Source organism: Salvelinus sp. IW2-2015, unplaced genomic scaffold (assembly GCF_002910315.2).
Source record: "Salvelinus sp. IW2-2015 unplaced genomic scaffold, ASM291031v2 Un_scaffold6088, whole genome shotgun sequence".
Lineage (NCBI taxonomy): Eukaryota > Metazoa > Chordata > Actinopteri > Salmoniformes > Salmonidae > Salvelinus > Salvelinus sp. IW2-2015.
Window position 1 is genome coordinate 13741 of NW_019947352.1, and position 19041 is coordinate 32781.

General features: G+C 40.2%; 1 gene segment (V, D, J or C); it reads left to right on the top strand.

The window, feature by feature from the left end:
- Positions 1-282: 282 nt before the first annotated feature.
- LOC139026853 (T cell receptor alpha variable 21-like) lies at positions 283-4765 on the top strand. The segment is given in 2 exon segments: positions 283-669; positions 4629-4765. Coding segments are annotated over 2 exon segments (480 nt in total).
- Positions 4766-19041: the final 14276 nt, after the last annotated feature.

Consider the following 19041-nt stretch of genomic DNA (forward strand, 5'->3'; position numbering starts at 1 on the left):
GTCTCTGTAGAGGATCTACTCAGCTCTCTCACTGTCTTATCTCTCAGTTGGTTTATCTAGTCTGTGTCAGGATGTCACTCATATTACTGTTGTTCCTCTCTGCATGTGTAGGTGAGTGCTGAGTTCTCATCTTAAACCAAATATCATTTTGAATACAGTGACATTGCTTTTTTCAATGAATGATTGCATTAAACACTAAGTGGCATTATACTGGAAGTTTCAATTCTTTCTCTGTCATACTTTATGGGCACCTAACCCATGTATTGTTTCTCATTAGGAATAAACATTAACACAATGACAATACTTATGTTGTTGCAGGTGATAGTATGGAGCAGGAAACAATAACTCCAGTGAAGTCTGAAGTCAATGTCCTCCAAGGAACAGACATCACTCTCTCCTGCAACTACAAGGGCAACATTTTCAATCTCCAATGGTACCGTCAATACCCCGGATCCAGACCAGTTTGTCTACTTTTGATCCAACAAAGCGGCATGTATGTACAGAATACATCCATTACGACTCCACGACACACTGGTAGACTGAATGAAGAGAAGACCCGTGTTGACTTGATGATCTCCTCTGTTGAATTGGAAGACTCTGCTCTGTACCACTGTGCCTTGCAGCCCACAGTGACAGGAAACCCAGACACACTGTACAAAAACCTGTCAAGACACTAGAGGGTGAACAGTGCATTGTATTCTGATCAATCAGTTATTATTTAGAGTACATTAATACATACATTTTTTCCTGAATATCCACATGAATTGAAAAATAAGCAAGAAAACACATTTAATATAAATATTATTGAGGAAATAATACTTTATATTGTCTGCATCTTCCTGTTCTGATATAACATGATCAAAGATACTAGTCTGAATAAATGCAGAATGAAGAACATTTGTGGTGTTTTTTTGCTTCCTTGTAGCAGGGGATCCCAAACATTTTCACCCGGTGACCTCATTCCAGCATTGTGGAACATCTTTTGATGTTTATTCATGTGATATTTGAGTGGCAAAAAAATGAACAAAATCTAAAAAAAAACATAATTTAAAAAACTTTAGCTGACATGGGCTAGTTGATCTGTACATTGCCGACAAGTTATAAGTAGCTCTCTAAGGTATGCAATGAATAACATGACAAGAGGAACTGATAGCGTCCGAACGGATTTGCCAAATGGTATGTGACCACTCTATGGAAAGATGAGACTCTCACTGTCGATGTGCCAACTTCTGTTAGTAGGCTACCATTTGGGCTATCTAATCATCTTGTTATTTTTTTTATACCAAAAGGGTCCTAAAATTCCAAATCAGATACCTTAATGATCCATGGTATGACCCAAAGTTAAATGATGCACGCGGCATGCCTTTGCACGTTTCGATGTGGTATCATTTCCCCCAACATTTCAACTAAACAATTGAATAAACAATAAGCTCCTCCCATACTGCAGAGCCCCACAATTATGAGACTTCTCAGCTACAGTGGATGGAACATAAAGTCTATAACAGTCTATTCTTCCTCTATACATGAATCATAATGGAACATTGGCTTAGGAATACTTTACTTATCCTGGCTGCATGATATTTTGGTACAGTATAGTGCTTCTCCTTCCTATTCTCCTTGTCAGAATATTAGCTAATAAGTTATTACACAATTATTGATAATTAACAAAATTATTATAACTTTTTCAGAGTGCAGAGGTGAAGAGTCTGTTGACCAGCAGAGTGGACATGTTACTGCCCTTGAAGGAGGACTGGTAACACTCAGCTGTAACTAAACTTCTAGTAGTCCATCTCCTGATCTCTTCTGGTACATCCAGTTAACTAGGGATTCTCCTCAGTATGTACTGAGAAGAGATCATTATTCAGAAGGGAGCAATAGTGATGAGTTCAGGAAGAGGTTTCATTCCAGGCTGAATTTCACTTCTAGCTCTGTCCCTTGATGATCCAGAGGTTGCAGCTGTCTGACTGCTGTGTACTACTGTGCTCTGATGCCCACTGTGACAACAGGAGATTCAGTCGCAGTACAACAACACAGGGTAGAGTGTTGCTCAGACAATGTCACAAACTTCTCAATGTTTGATGATACACAGAAAGAGGAGGAGACAAGGACTTCAAAGTATTATAATGCCTAGTTAATTCAGATTGGTATTACTCTTCTTCCACTGATCTCACAGTAGCAGACATGGAACCCTGGCTGAGGAATGTACTGATTCTTGCTGCAGGTTGTTATGGTATGATCATATGTTCCTAATTCGTTTACTGCCTTTGCTCCAATCTCTTATTTTACAATACAATACCACCATTTCTTCCCCCCTCAATCAAGTTGCTACATGATTTTCCTCCTAATACACATGTGTATTACATTATTTTCCAGAATGCAGAGGAGAAGACTCAGTCATTCAGCCACCAGGAGATGTGATCGCTACTGAGGGAGAACAGGTCACACTGGACTGTCAATTTGATACTGTAGATAGAAATCCGTACCTGTTCTGGTACAAGCAGGGAGCTAATGACTACCAAAAGTATATGCTGAGGCAGGCGACTTTCAAATCAGATAATGCCATTGAATTCCTGGGGAGATTCGATGCCCATTTCAATTTAACTACATTTAAATCAGCATCAAAATCAGTCCCCTTGACGATCCAGAGGTTACAGCTGTCTGACTCTGCTGTGTACTACTGTGCTCTGAAGCCTACAGTGACAACAGGGTATACAGCCCCCGTACAAAAACATACTGAGCTACACAATGACAATATACAGTACCTGTCTGTACAGTATACAACACTACTTTGAAATTGACACCGTAGCCTTCTCACTACCTCCCTGATACTACCAAGACTAGTGGTAGCAGATGATGATAATCATAGTGATGATGATGATGATCATGGTGATGATGATGATGATGATGATGAAGTCATTTTTATGCAACAAAGGTGCCTCTCAATTCAGCTTGAAATGTGAAAATACTGTATCTCATTTATTAGAAAACATTTTTTTGTTTTGGAATGTATCTTTAGGAGAGTAGAGCAATACAGAGTATTGTGTATAACAAAGGAATGAAAAAGCCAGCATCAACCACAAGTGGACCACATTATCAAGTTGYTGTTGATTTCTATTCTGAAATMACTTGTCTATTTGAGCATCCTCTATGTGCTGTGCTGCATGTTCTAGGCCTGTGCTGACACAAAGACATTAATCAAGAGAGCACCAGCTTCATACAATCTAACGGTTGTTTGAACTCTTGCTCTTGCTATTGTATCAGAACACAGCGAACAGTAGCTGAGGTTTGATCTTCAGTGTAAGATTGCCATGCAGAAAMMRRWAWTRRRCRTMMMGMRRRKYGMWAAWMMWWWWMYWWWWWWYYYSKWRKKRTTTWAKKWMYYYAYSKWTMKRWYYAWWYYAAAYGYWMSRMSRWKCKWTWYYRMYWWWMMRKKKYMMYYYKKYYAWMMTTWTGTACKSTATTATCATTGGATTTTATTGTTCTGTTTCTGTCTACAGTAGTAATACTGCATTCACTGCATTATCGTTACAGAACTGATTGCTGGGGATCACATTACTCCTCTAAAGCCCAGAGTCATCTGTACAGAAGGAGAATCTGTCACACTGAGTTGCTCATATGATACAAGCAGTGATAATATTCTGCTTTATTGGTACTGTCATGTCTACTCCTGCTCCCCTTCTCCAACATTCAGCGTCTCCGGTCTATTAACCACCTGACCTGGCAACTCATCATTACGCAGCACATCTGCGCCTCATCATTAAGCACAACTGTACTCCATCACTTCCCTGATTTCCTCCTCTTTATTTAGACCTCTGTTGTCATCAGTCCTTAGGTGTCATTGTTTTTTCGCTCACTATCTGTACAGTCTTAAAACTCACGTTCCCGCACCTGCTTTCTGACTCACGGCGTGTTCTTTACAGGTACCAGCAGTACACTAACCAGCCACCTCAGCTTCTAATGGTTAAGGTGCCACATAAAGTACCAGTAAACATTCCTCTGATAGTCAATATAAATCCACAACAAATCCACAACATAAAACATCTGAACATAAAACATCTAACCCTGAAGGACACAGCTCTCGACTACTGTGCTTTTGGGAAAGCATGCACATTGCTTACATTTTTCTTTTATTGCATATCAGATTCCTAGAATATGTTTTCAGGCTACCAGAGTGATTTTGGTCACACCTGTTAATGTCCTCTCTCCTTTCAAGAGTGATTAGTACAGCAGCCTATCAACAGCGGTTTGAAAAAAACGATTTAACCGATGTAGTGGATGTGACATTGGTCTGTAAGCAGAGTGACACATAGTGAGACACAGAGGAAAACTTCAGAGGAGAATGAATGCATGCAAAAATCAGTCTGAAGGGAGGAGAAATCAATCAGTGTATTGATTATTCCGATTATGACCATCAGCTGATGTAAGAAGGGCTTTATAAATACATTTGATTTGATTTGATGGTGGCATTTTCAAGCTTTCCTGCAACTACACAGTATCTGGTGGAGGCAGTGTCTTATGGTATCACCAATATAGCACATCTTCTCCCCAATTCCTCCTCCTCATCTCAGTGTATTGAGCATCTGCTGAGACAATAGTTACTGCAGATCCACCATATCCACGAATGTCAGTTAATTATGACAAAGTGACCYAATGTGTGGATCTGAAGATCTCCTCTGCTGAAGTAACAGACTCTGCTCTGTACTATTGTGCTCTGAGGCTCACAGTGAAAGGAAACCCAGACACACTGTTCAAAAATGTGAACTGAATACACTGACATCCCCTAAGAAATGTTCATTACTAGGTTACCTTCAGTAGACAAAACATATACATGTAGGCTGGAAATTAACAGTGAATTAGTTTCAATAAACAATAATAAAATGTTGAAACAAATGAAAAAGTGACAGAAACTCATTCAGTTTTCTGAATAAGTTGCAGATTTATACTGTAAATTCTAGATTTAAATAGGAAAACAAAAATAACTGTGAATTAATTATTTGTCTGATGTTGAATATATTAATTATCTTACAGATATGCCCTTCAAGCAATGTTTCCCCTAATACACAATCAGTCCCATTGACGATTCAGAGGATGCAGCTGTCTGACTCTGCTGTGTACTGCTGTGCTCTGAAGCCCATTGTTACAACAGGATATACACTGTGTGCACGTGCGTGRGTGTGTACAGTACTTTGTGTTGCGTGCCGTTTTTTAAGTCAATGGGAGGTGTTATATAACTGAGGCAGAGGAAAGGAAATGCCTTTTATAGCTGACAGTGAGAAACCAGGGGAGTCATTCTGTCATAACTATACGTGTATTCACTCTTTTCACTGTGCTAAATAACACTTACCAGCATGTTACGAGGATACATTTGAATATATGCACTAGTGGGTGAATTTGATGCTATTCATCATATCCAATCACTGTGAATTTAGTGTTAGGTTCTAATTTTCTGAGTAAATAGCTCACGGACACTAGAGAAGCTTAACCAAGTTTAATTCTTCCCAAAGGGTCGATACAGCTGCATTCAGACAAACAACATTTTATGAGAAGAACCCGTGTGGGATCTGGAGATCTCCTTCTGCTTAAAGAAAGACTCTCTGTACTACTGTGCCCTGTGAGCCACAGTGAAAGGAAACCACAAACTCTGTACAAAAAACCTGACACATCCTATGTACATGACTATGACCTACAGGAATTGGAACATTTCAAGTTTTCTTTGACCAGGAAAACCTGGGTGGGGCGTTGTTTAAGAACCTATGTAAAGAGGAGGGATAACAATTGTATACGCCTACTTATCATTTCAGAGACTTAGCAGTGTTTTGCTTTGCTGTTTCCTAAATAACACATTAATGTCTGGAATCTGTAACATGAGACCATTGATGCTCTACTCTGTTATATTCTACTGATTTCAGCTTTTGTAAGGTGATACTTTTTAGAGGATGATATTACTCCAACAGTCCTGGAGAGTATTATTTACGACGGGTAGCAGAGTTAAGATCTCTCGTAAATATACAGTAAAAGCAGATAGCTCTGTGTGCGTACCACACATTATTACTGAGAACAGGTCTGCCCAATTCCATTTACCATAGGTCACACGTCTACACAGTTAAATCCCATTAGAAGTGAGAGGACGATTCTCAAGACCATGTCTACGTCTGTTACACTGAACAAGAGAGGACACTGTGTGTATCTGGAGATCTCCGTCTGGCTGAAGTGCAGACTCTGCTTCTGTCTACTTTTGCTCTGAGGGCCTACAGTGCACAGAAACCAGAAACACTACAAAAACCTTACTTCATAAAGTCCTACAAGTAACACCATCGAAATAGCAAGCATCTTGCATACAAATGATCAGAGATCATGTTCATGTTATATCCATCAATTAATGTCATATTTGTTCATCACAGATATAATGTTGCATGTAATGTGGTCCATTTACTGAATAGGAGGACTAAGATGAGGATGGGAGAGATTGATTCTCCTCTAACTGACTGGAACATGTTGGGACATCATTCAGTTCTGCCTCCTATAACACACACTGTACACCATCACCATGTTACTCTACCCAGTGTTTCTCCTCTCTGCATTTGTTGGTGAATCATTAGTCTGACATACATACTTTTAGTTATATTCAAGTAACTGTCAAGTGTCATTTGTAAAAGCACTTCCTTAGAAGAAAATGAAATGACTGGATTATCTTTTCACCTTGTAATTTGAAATGACCACAGAGTATGTAATAAGCTGAAAATGTTTAATCTAAACCTTACTTTATTACAGTTGAGCAGTTATGAAATGACTAAAACCAACTTCAGAGACAGAACAGTGCATGAGGAAGCCAGTTTGTACACGTCTTGCAACTACTCTGACTCGAATGACTATCTTTCATGTATCGGTCAACTATCCCAGATCAAGGCCCCAATTCCTCTCTACACTAAGTCACCTCAAACCCTCTGTAATAAAGCTAAACCTGAAGACCCTCTGACTGTCTGTTCATGAACTAAAGAGAGAAACCTGTGTGATCTGGAGATCTCCTCTGCTGAAGTGACAGACTTCATGCTCTGTGCAGAGGGGGGCATTCTATTGTTTTTCAAGAAAATTAATATCCTTGTAAAATACTGTGGTTGGACTGCACTCCAGCATATAATCTCAGCTACAATATGATGGTTTCTCTACTGAGTTATCTTTTACCTTCTGTTTTCTGACAGGTTAGTAAATTACTGTAATTCCTTGTTTCATTATTTTTAACTACATTGTTTTGGCTATCTGATATAGTTTGTCTGTATTTTTGAATTTTTAACGAGTTTCTTCATAATGAAGTATACATGAATGATCCACTGCAGTAAATATCCTAACTTTCATATCTCCTAATTATCCTTACACCGTTCTGAAAACCTTGTCACTCATGACAGTCAGAAGAACTATGTATTTTATTCTGAACACTCAGAAGCAAGCTTTTAAAAAAGAGTATGGACAATATATCATAAGGACATATGTTAAAAGTATTCCCAAAAGCTCCTTTTAAAAAAAGAATAAAGTAACACAAGGATAAGAAATAAATGTAACAAAATAACCAATGTTAAATGAAATAAAATACAAAAATGGAACAATTGCACTGTATTGGATTTTAAACTTTATTCTTCATATGTAAGTATAACGATGAAATGACGTAGCCATTGTTTTAAAAATGAGACTAAGCATTCAATTCTAACGATTAACAAAGATTGCATGGCACACACAATTAAAGAAATTGGTTGTCACCAGACCCCTGTCTTGGCAGCTAGGTGCGAGCTACAACATTTTCCAATCAGTCAGATAGATAGCTAAGAGATTGAGAATTCAACTCTGCTCTTGTTCTTAGTCTAATTTTACTACCTGTATCTATCAGCTATGTTGTTGCTTTCATAATTTCTTCCCCTCTCAGTCCTTGTGGGTGAGATGATGTATTTTTGGTGTCAAGTGATGTATTCACAAGCAATTCGCTACACTCACATTATCATCTGCTAACCATGTGGTATGTGACCAATTACAATTTTGTTTGATTTAAATTTCATTCATTTTAATTTTTTAATTCCAGCATATATTTGATATTTTTCAAAAAATCTAGCAAACAGCACCATTTTTCCCTTCTAGACAAGTAGTAGCAGTTCTGACAGATTACAAACCACTAGTTCTAGCGTGCGGTGGTGTGGAGATACATCACACCATCTGCAGCTACACTGAGCTCTGTAGACAATCTACAGTGGTACGTTTTAGTTTCCCAGGTCTAAACCAGAGTTCCTGATTCTCATCACTAATCAGGATATGTCCAGAAACCTGTCCCTCCTCGTATGTCAGCTCAAGGTTCATAACCGACCGTGTGGATCTGGAGATCTCACTCTGTGAAGGTAACAGACTCTTGCTCGTTACTACTTCCCTGAGCCCACAGTGAGAGGAAAACACTTCCTCATACAAAAGCTGACAGTTTGACACAAATTGCAGATGGTATAATATAGTACAGCATAGTATAGTTTATGGATGCTATCGAAAAAGCAAACAAACAACAACAAAAGCAAAAAACTAGACATTTTTCAGAAGAAATTTAGTCTAAAATGATCTAAGAGGAGCCGCCAATAGGGAACTAAGAACCCTTAACCACAAAACCACCAGAGAAGAGTTACATATCCAGTTATCAGAGGGGCCTCATAGTCAAACACTGTATGGCTGGTATACCTGCAACCATGAAGGATGTCTCTGTAGAGGATCTTTACTCAGCGCTCTCCACTGCTTATCTCTCAGTTGGTTTATCTAGTCTGTGGCAGGATGTCACTCATATTACTGTTTGTTCCTCTCTGCATGCTGTAGGTGAGTGCTGAGTTCTCATCTTAAACCAAATATCATTTTGAATACAGGTGGACATTGCTTTTTTCAATTGAATGATTGCATTAAAACACTAAGTGGCTATACTGGAAGTTTCAATCTTTTCCTGTCATACTTTATGGCACCTAACCCATGTAATTGTTTCTCATAGGAAATAAACATTAAACAATGGACAATACTTATGGTGTTGCAGGTGATAGTATGGAGCAGGAAACAATAACTCCAGTGAAGTCTGAAGTCAATGTCCCTCCAAGCGAAACAGACATCACTCTGCTCCTGCAACTACAAGGCAAACATTTTCAATCTCCAATAGGTAACCGTCAATACCCGGATTCCAAGACCAGTTTGTCTAACCTTGTTGATCCAACAAAGCCGGGCATTGTAATGTACAGAAATACATCCATTATCGACTCCACGAACACACTGGTTAGATGACATGAAGAAAAGACCCTGTGTTTGACTTGGATGATCTCTCTGTTTGAATTGGAGACTCTGCTCTAGTTACCACTGTGCCTTGCAGCCCACAGCTGACAGGAACCCAGACACACTGGTACCAAAAACCTGTCAAGACACTTAGAGGGTGAACAGTTGCATTGTATTCTGATCAATTCAGTTATTATTTATGAGTACATTAATACATACATTTCATCTGAATACCCACATTGAATTCGAAAAATAAGCAAGAAAACACATTTGAATATAATATTATTGAGGAAATTATACTTTTATATTGTCTTTGCATCTTCCTTGTTCTAGATATAACATTTGATCAAAGATTACTAGTCTGAATAAATGCAGAATGAAGACATTTGTGGTGTTTTTTGCTTGCCTTGTAGCAGGGGATCCCCAAACATTTTCACCCGGTGACCTCATTTCCAGCATCTGCTGGAAACACTTTGATGTTTATTCCATGATGATATTTGAGTGCAAAAAAATGGAACACAATCTAAAAAAAAAACATTAATTTAAAAAAACTTTAGCTGACATGGCTAGTTGATCTGTACATTGCCGACAAGTTATAGTAGCTCTCTAAGGTATGCAATGATAACATGACAAGAGGAACTGATGAGCTTCCGAACGATTTGCCAAATGGGATGTGACCACTCTATGGAAAGATGAGACTCTCACTGTCGACTTGTGCCAACTTCTCTTAGTAGGCTACCATTTGTGGCTTATTATCATCTTGTTATTTTTTTTATACCAAAAGGGTCCTAAAATTCCAAATCAGATACCTTAATTATCCTATGGTATGCCAATTAAATGATGCACCGGCATGCCTTTGCACGTTTCGATGTGGTATCCATTTCCCCAACATTTTAATAAACATTGAATAAACAATATAGCTCCTCCAACTGCAGAGCCACATTATGAGATTCTCAGCATACAGTGGATGGACATAACAGTCCTATAAGTCTATTCTTCTCTATACATGAATATAATGGAACATTGGCTTAGGATACTTTACTTATCTGGCTGCATGTATTAATTTTGTCAGTATAGTCTTCTCTTCCTATTCTCCTTGTAGAATATTAGTAATAAGTTATTACACAATTATTAATAATTAAAACAAAGTTAATTACGACTATTTTCAGAGTGCAAGAGGTGAAGTCTGTTGACCGCAGAGTTGGACATGTTACTGCCTTGAAGGAGATGGTAAACTCAGCTGTAACATAAACTTCTAGTAGTCCATCCCTGCATCTCTTCTTGGTACATCCAGTTAACTGGCGATTTCCTCAGTATGTACTGAGAAGAGATCATTATCAGAAGGGAGCAATAGTGATTGAGTTCAGGAAGAGGTTTATTTCAGGGCTTGAATTTACTTTACCTGTCCTTGAATATCCGAGGTTGCCAGCTGTCTGACTGCTGTGTACTACTGTGTCTGATGCCATGTGACAACAGGTAGATCAGTCGCAGTACAACAACCAGGGTAGAGTGTTGCCAGACAGTACAAACTTCTCAATGATTTGATGATAACAGAAAGAGGAGGAGACAAGGACTTAAAGTATTATAATGCCTAGTAATTCGATGGTATTACTCTCTTCCCACTGATCTTCACAGTAGCAAGCATGGAACCCTGGTGGGGAATTTACTGGGATTCTTGCTGAGGTTTGTTATGGTTGATCATATGTTCCTATTGTTTACTGCGCTTATGCTCAATCTCTATATATTACAATACAATACAACTTTCTTCCCCCTCTAATCAAGTTGCTACATGATTTTCCTCCTAATACAATGTGTATTCATTATTTTCCAGAATGCCAGAGGAGAAGATCAGTCATTTCAGCAACCAAGGAGATGTGATCGCTTACTGAGGGAGAACAGGTCAACTGAGCTGTCAATTTTGATACTGTAGATAGAAATCCGTACCTGTTGGTACAAGCCAGGGAGCTATGGACTCAAAAGATAATGCTGAGGCAGGCGACTTTCAATCAGATATGCCATTGGAATTCCTGGGGAATTGCGATGCCCATTTCCAATTTTAACTACATTAAATCAGCATCAAAATCAAGTCCCCTTGACGATTCCAGAGGTTACAGCTGTCTGACTCTGCTGTTACTACTGTGCTCTGAAGCCTACGTGACACAGGGTATTACAGCCCCCGTAAAAACATACTGAGCTCACCATGACATATACGTACCTGTCTGTACATAATACAACACTACATTTGAAATTGACACGTAGCCTTCTCAACTACTCCCTGATACTACCAGACTAGTGGTAGCAGATGATGATAATCATAGTGATGATGATGATGATTGATGATGAAGTCATTTTTTATGAACAAAAGGTGCTCTCAATCTAGGTTGAAATGTGAAATACTGATATCTCATTTATTTAGAAACATTTTTTTGTTTTGGAATGTTCTTTAAGGAGGTTAGAGCAATACAGAGTTAGTGTGTATAACACAGTTAAATAGACAAAAAAAATAATGTAGGCTGGAAATGAACAGTGAATTATTTGTTGAAACAAATGAACAAATGAAAAAGTGACAGAAACTCATTCGGTTATCCAAATATGTTGCAGATTTATACTGTAAATTATAGCTATAAAGATGAAAACAAAAACGCCTGTATATTAATGAATTGCCTTAAGATGAATAGATTAATTATCTTACAGATATGCCCTTCAAGCAATGTTTCCCCTATGACATCACAGTAGACAGGTCAGGTCCTTCTGCCAACTCTGTTGACCTAAAATCAAGAAAATAAATGGAGATAAATAACACAGTTTTATCCAATTTAAAGGGGGAGACTAAGGTAATCATATTTCAGTGCAGCCCTGCATTTTGAGGATGTGGCAGTGGAATCAAGCAGCAACAAGAAGTCTGTTGTTACTTCTGATCATCTGACAACTCTCTGTATTTTGGGTTGGGGCTTCAAAGGTCTGAGAAGAGATGGTCCATTCAGAACTAGAAGGAGGAGGATGTTTTTTTAGTTCACACAAATCTTGTTGTGCTGTGTGTTATCATTTTAAATTCCAGTTTCAACCACAATGTCAATCCCCACATTTATTTTGCTTTAAGTACTTGCATGTAAGTAATCTACTCTAATTAGTCATTTTTGAATGGTGTTCTTTTGAATCAAAAGTGTTAATGAATTGAAAATAGATCTATAACAGAGTAAAAATAGAAGAATAACATATTTTGCATTTCTTGCAGGTGACAGTAATGGTCACACCATTGAGCCAATCAGAGAGGAGGTGTATGCTCCAGCAGGTAGCAATATTACACTTTTATGCACCTACTCATCTGCAGTCTCTCTTCAATGGTATCTCCAGGACCCTGGATCACCTCCTCAGTATATCCTGCTTATCCTGCATGGTGTTGGGTCTCCATCACGGGCACCAGGTCTGGATCCTTGACTGTCAGTCAAACTGAATGATGAGAAGAACTGTGTGGATCTGGGGAGCTCTTCTGCTGAAGTGAGAGACTCTGCAATGTACTATTGTGCTGTTGAGCCCACAGTGACAGGGAACCCAGAAACTCTGTACTAAAACATGTCCTTGTACTTTCAAATGTACATATAAAATGTCATTGTTTTAATATAGTCAGTAGGAGGAGCTAAAACAAAAAATTAGATTATGAATCCTTGTGATAAGACATGATTCTATCTACATTAATAAAATCCATCTAAGCAGGAGGAGCAGCAACAACCATAGCAACAGCAACAACAGTAGAACACTCTTGGAAAGAACAGYAATCAGTCTGATTTGCTGCCTTTACTGTCAGTTTGTCTCTCTTACAAAGACCATTATGTTACTTTTTCTAATTTAGTGTTCACAACAATTACAGGTAAGAGACAGCGTTTGTTGTATAAAGATGTTGTATAAATATTGTCTATTTTATGTATCTTTAATAATACTAGTAATGCACTATCCAAGGAAATATTATCAATCTTCCATGTGGATTTACGGTATTATGTTTAAATTCTGAAGAGGTAATTACACCCTATACTGATGCAGTGCTGGCTTTGGACACGGACAGAGTTACACTCTCTTGTAACTACACTGCTGGTGACACTCTTCAATGGTATCGACAATATCCCAAATCACCACCACAGTTACTGGTTATGGAGTTAATGTCTGCAAAACACCAGAGTTTACTCTAGAACATGATAAAAAGGCCAAACGTGTGGATCTGGAGATATCCTCTGCTGAAGTGACAGACTAAGCGTAAGCATCCCACATATCCCAGAGAGGTTAAGCTATTTTTGTCAGATGTTACTATGGAATACTGACACCACCGATAAATCCGTTGATAATCGGAAGACTTCAAACAAGGCATTTCTCAAGGCCGGCCATTGCCATCCCCTGGCAAACCCAACCTTGGCCAACAGGCCCGCCCCCTCCGCTGCTAGCTCGCCCAAAGCCTCCCAGCTTCTCCTTGTACCCAAATCCAGATAGCAGATGTTTCTGAAAAGAGCTGGAAACCTGGACCCATACAAATCAGCTGGGGGGCTCGACAATCTGGACCCCCTATTCTGAAACTGTCCGCCGCCATTGTCGCACCCCCTATCACAAGCCTGTTCAACCTCGTCCTTCGTGATTCATCTGAGATTCCCCAAGGATTGGAAAGCTGCCGCGCGCTCATTCCCCCTCTTCAAAGGGGGAGACACCCTGGACCCAAACCTGTTAACAGACCTATATCCATCCCTGCCCTGCCTATCTTAAGGTCCTTCGAAAGCCAAGGTCAACAACAGATCCACTGACCATCTCGAATCCACCGTACCTTCTCCCTGTGCATCCGGTTTTCCGAGCCGCGTCATGGGTGCAACCCTCAGCCACGCTCAAGGTACTTAAACGATATCATAACCGCCATCGATAAAAGACATACTGTGCGCAAGCCGTCTGTTCATCGACCTGGCCAAGGCTTATAACTCTGTCAATCACCATATTCTTATCGGGCAGGACTCAGTAGCCCTCGTTTTTCTAATGGACTGCCTTTGCCTGGTTCACCAACTACTTTGCAGAACAGAGTCAGTGTGTCAAAACATCGGAGGGGCATGTTGGCCGGGTCCTCTGGACAGGCCTATGGGTACCACAGGCGGTTCAATTCTCGGGCCGACTCTTTCTCTGTATACATCAATGATGTTGCTCTTGCTGTGGCGATCCCTGATCCACCTCTACGCAGAGGACACCATTCTAAATACTTCCGGCCCTTCCTTGGACACTGTTTACTATCTAAAACCTCCAAACGAGCTTCAATGCCATACAACACTCCCTTCGTGGCCTCCAACTGCTCTTTAAACGCTAGTAAAAACCAAATGCATGCTTTTCAAACCGTTCGCTGCTGCACCCGACGCCCGACTAAGCATCACCCACCCTGCGCACGCCGTTCCGACCAGAATATGTGACATCGATAAGTACTTAGGGTGTCGGGCTAGACTGCAAATCTCCCTTCCAGACTCATATCAACATCTCAATCCAAAATCAAAGCAATAATCGGCTTTCTATTCCGCAAACAAGCCATCTTCACTCACGCGCCAACTTACCCTAGTTAAAAACTGGACTACCTACCGATCCTCGACTTCGGCGGATGTCATCTACAAAATAGCTTCCAAACTCTAACTCAGCAAACTGGATGCAGTTTATCACAGTGCCATTCGTTTTGTTACTAAGCACCTTATACGGACCCACCACTCGGACCTGTATGCCCTAGTCGGCTGGCCCTCGCTACATGTTCGTCGTCAGACCCACTGGCTCCAGGTCATCTACAAGGCTATGCTAGGTAAGTGGCCGCCTTATCTCAGTTCACGTCACGATGGCCTACACCCACCCGCAACACGCGCTCCAGAGGTGTTATCTCCACTGATCATCCCTAAAGCCAAACCTCATTTGGACGCCTTTCCTTCCAGTTTCTCTGCTGGCCTGCCCGACTGGAAACGGAAGTTCAAAAATCTCTGAAGTTGGAGACTTTTTATCTCCCCTCAACAACTTTAAAATCTGCTATCCGAGGCAGCTAACCGATCGCTGCAGCTGTACATAGTCCATCTGTAAACTACCCACCCAATTTACCTACTCACCCCCCATACTGCTTTTATTTATGTTACTTTTCTGCTCTTTTGCACACCCAGTATCTCTTCTTGCACATGATCATCTGATGATTTATCACTTCCAGTGTTAATCTGCCTAAATTGTAATTATTCGATTTATTGCCTACTCATTCCTTTTTGCACACATTGTATATAGATTCTCTTTTTTTTCTACCATGTTATGACTTGTTTATTGTTTACTCCATGTGTAACTCTGTGTTGTCTGGTTCACAAACTGCTATGCTTTATCTTGCAGGTCGCAGTGCAAATGAGAAAACTTGTTTCTCCAACTAGCCCCCCCATACCTTTGGTTAAATAAAGGGGAAATAAAAATAAAAAAAATAAAAAAAATAAATAAAAGAAGTGCTACAAACAATAACATAAAACACAAGTGATTCAAGCATTTAAAGTTAGTAGAACATGTCAAACGATGCTAATAATCAATCTTTAGGAAGTTTTTATCATAAATCTTCAATAAAATTCCAACCGGACAATATCCGTGTTGATAGGAAAGGAAAAGGAACGACCGTCGCGCTCACGCCACAACTTCAAGGAATAGATGCTATTATGCATGGATTGTTCCTGACCGGATGCCCATATTTGGGCATGCACGCGTCATCCGGGGAACATAGGGTCATAAATTCAAACGATTTGACTCGCTGCCGTCTACTTGTATTCTCTCTTACGATGTAGTATCATGTGTTTATCTTGAGGTTATTCATAATCTAATCCTGAGTTTTATAGGTCTGAGCTGCCTCCTACTGACGATGTAGAGATCAAAGTGTATTTCTACTGTGATGTTTGCAATGTCAGTTTAATATGCAGTTTACAATAGAGTTAGTTTATGCAGCTGAATACATCACTGGATGGACGTAGGCTGGTGGTCGGTGAAAGAAATGAAGTATCGGATCGAGCTGCATGTATATCTGCTTAGACTGAACGTGACAGGTGACGGGTCTGTAATTCTGCTGAGTCAGTGAGGTTATAGTCGTCAGCTGTGGACATCACAGCTGCACAAAGTAGTGCAGATGCAGGTCTCCTCACTTCACAGAGGAGAAATCTCCAGATCTTGTACAGACTTCTCTTGTTCAGAGTGATTAATAACAGGGAGGTGAGCGGGTAGATGGCGAGGTTTGAGCGCTCTCAGCTACTAGTCCTGAGAGGGCATGGAGGGAACGAAGAGAGGGAAAGGTTGGGGAGACTTTGATTCCTGGATACTGTAATTAGCTGAGGAGTAAGTTGCATGGAAAGTTGATACATTACTACCCTCCTCATCCATATCACTTCATGGTTGGTTTTCGTGAATGGGTCTATTTTTGAAATGAGATGTATTTGAAATGAGGAAAGATTCTTGGTATTTATTCTAAAATCCAGATAATACATGATCAAAAATAACATTTAGCCTAAAAATACATTTACCATTTGGGCGATCAGCGTGTGTCCCGTTCCAACGGGTAACGGTTGAGGGCTATACGGTTAGGCTAAGAGATGTAGCATGAGGTTTGTAAGTAAGAAGAAGCATTTCCCAGGACATATCCTGATATTGGCATAAAAACTTAATCTTATTACTAACTGCACTGTCCAATTACAGTATGCTATTTACAGTGAAAGATTTACCATGCTATTTGGTTTGAGGAGACTGCGGACAACTTTGACATGAAAATGTTATTAATAAACAAATTAAGGCACATTGTGGGGCAGGACTTGCTACAGAAATTGATGAACAGAAAGCAATAGTTTATTGGATCGTCTAACTAATTTTGCACTTGTACACTGCTTGCCATCTGAGTGGCCAAAAGTCTAAATTGCACCTGGCTGGGAAAGTACAGTATGGCCTTTCTCATGCATGTCAAAGATGATGATACGAAAGAAATACAGAAAGAAGCGCTTGGTTTTTTCTTTGTGTATCTTTTCCAGAATCTACATTGTGTTATATTTCTAACATTCCTTTACATCCATTCAAAACTCATAGTGTTGTCCTTTAAAATGGCTACCAAAGGACATATGCATGATCCTTGCTTCAGATAGGCCAGAGCTACACTGCAAGTTAGTTTGGGTGTGTCGTTTTAGGCAGAAAAATGTGAAAAAAGAGGGGCAGAGATCGCTTAAGCAGTATGACAGAGGAACCACATAATTTACTAACCTGTTGGTACAACAAAGTAAATAATTGGTGGTAGCTTTTTTTATTACTTACAGTAGTAAGGCCACACCACTGCCCTAAAACATGCACAACAGGAGTTTATCATGAACTTTCAGGTTTTTGTACATGTTCCGGGTTCCTGTCACTGTGGACTGCAAGGAGCAATAGTACAGAGCAGAGTTTTTTACATCAGCAGAAAGAGAATCTCCAGATCCAACACAAGGTTCTATCCTTCTTCAGTTTAATAGACAGTCGTGGTATGGAAGAGTAGGTGTGAGGTCTACCTGCCGATGCACAGTGAGCGAAGACTTTTGGAGTATGACCTGGTGTCAAGTAAGGCAGCCCAAAGAAGCCACTTCTCTCCAGAAAAACATCAGGGACTGGACTGATATTCTGCAAAAGGTACAGGATTGGACTGCTGAGAGACTGGGGTAAGTTATTTTCTCTGATGAGTCCCCTTTCCGATTGTTTGGGGCATCCGGAAAAAAAGATTATCCGGAGAAGACAAGGTGAGCGCTACCATCAGTTCTGTTGTCACGCCAACCAGTAAAGCATCCTGAGACCATTCATGTGTGGGTTGCTTCTCAGCCAAGGGAGTGGGCTCACTCACAATTTTTGCCTAAGAACACAGCCATGAATAAAGAATGGTACCAACCATCCTCCGAGAGCAACTTCTCCCAACCATCCAGGAACAGTTTTGGTGATGAACAATGCCTTTTCCAGCATGATGGAGCACCCTTGCCATAAGGCAAAAGTGATAACTAAGTGGCTCGGGGAACAAAACAATCGATATATTGCGGTCCAAGGCCAGGAAACTCCCCAGACCTTATCCCATTGAGAACTTGTGGTCAATCCTCAAGAGGCGGGTGGACAAACAAAACCCACAAATTCTGACAAACTCCAAGCATTGATTAGCAAGAATGGGCTGCCATCAGTCAGGATGTGGCTCAGAAGTTAATTGACAGCATGCCAGGGAGGATTGCAGAGGTCTTGAAAAAGAAGGTCAACACTGCAAATATTGACTCTTTGCATCAACTTCATGTATGTAAGAACTCCCACCGATAGGGTGACTCCCTTCCCTTTTCGGGTGGCGCTCGGCGGTGCGGTTCGTCAACCGGCCTACTAGCTGCTACTGAGCTTTTCCTCCCCCTCCCTTTTGTTGAAGTAGTGACACCTTGTTTGTGTTAGGCGGTGATTTGTGGCGGTATTACCCAGCAGACCCCGGCCTGCTGGGTGTGCGGTGATTGTTTGTGTGTACAGTCTGTACATTCTTTGTGGTGTCCAGGGTTACGTGTACGTTTTGGTTGTGATTTTCGTGTTTCTTCAACTTGTTTGTGGTGAGAGCATTTGTTTTAAGGTAGCTGTCGTGTTTCACCCGTGTGGGAATTAAATTTGGGAACGCTACTCTGAACTCTCTGTCTCTCGTTGATCCTTTCATCCACTACACCCCGGGCATACAATGTAATTGTCAATTAAAAGCCTTGACAACTTATGAAATGCTTGTAATTATAATCCAGTGAT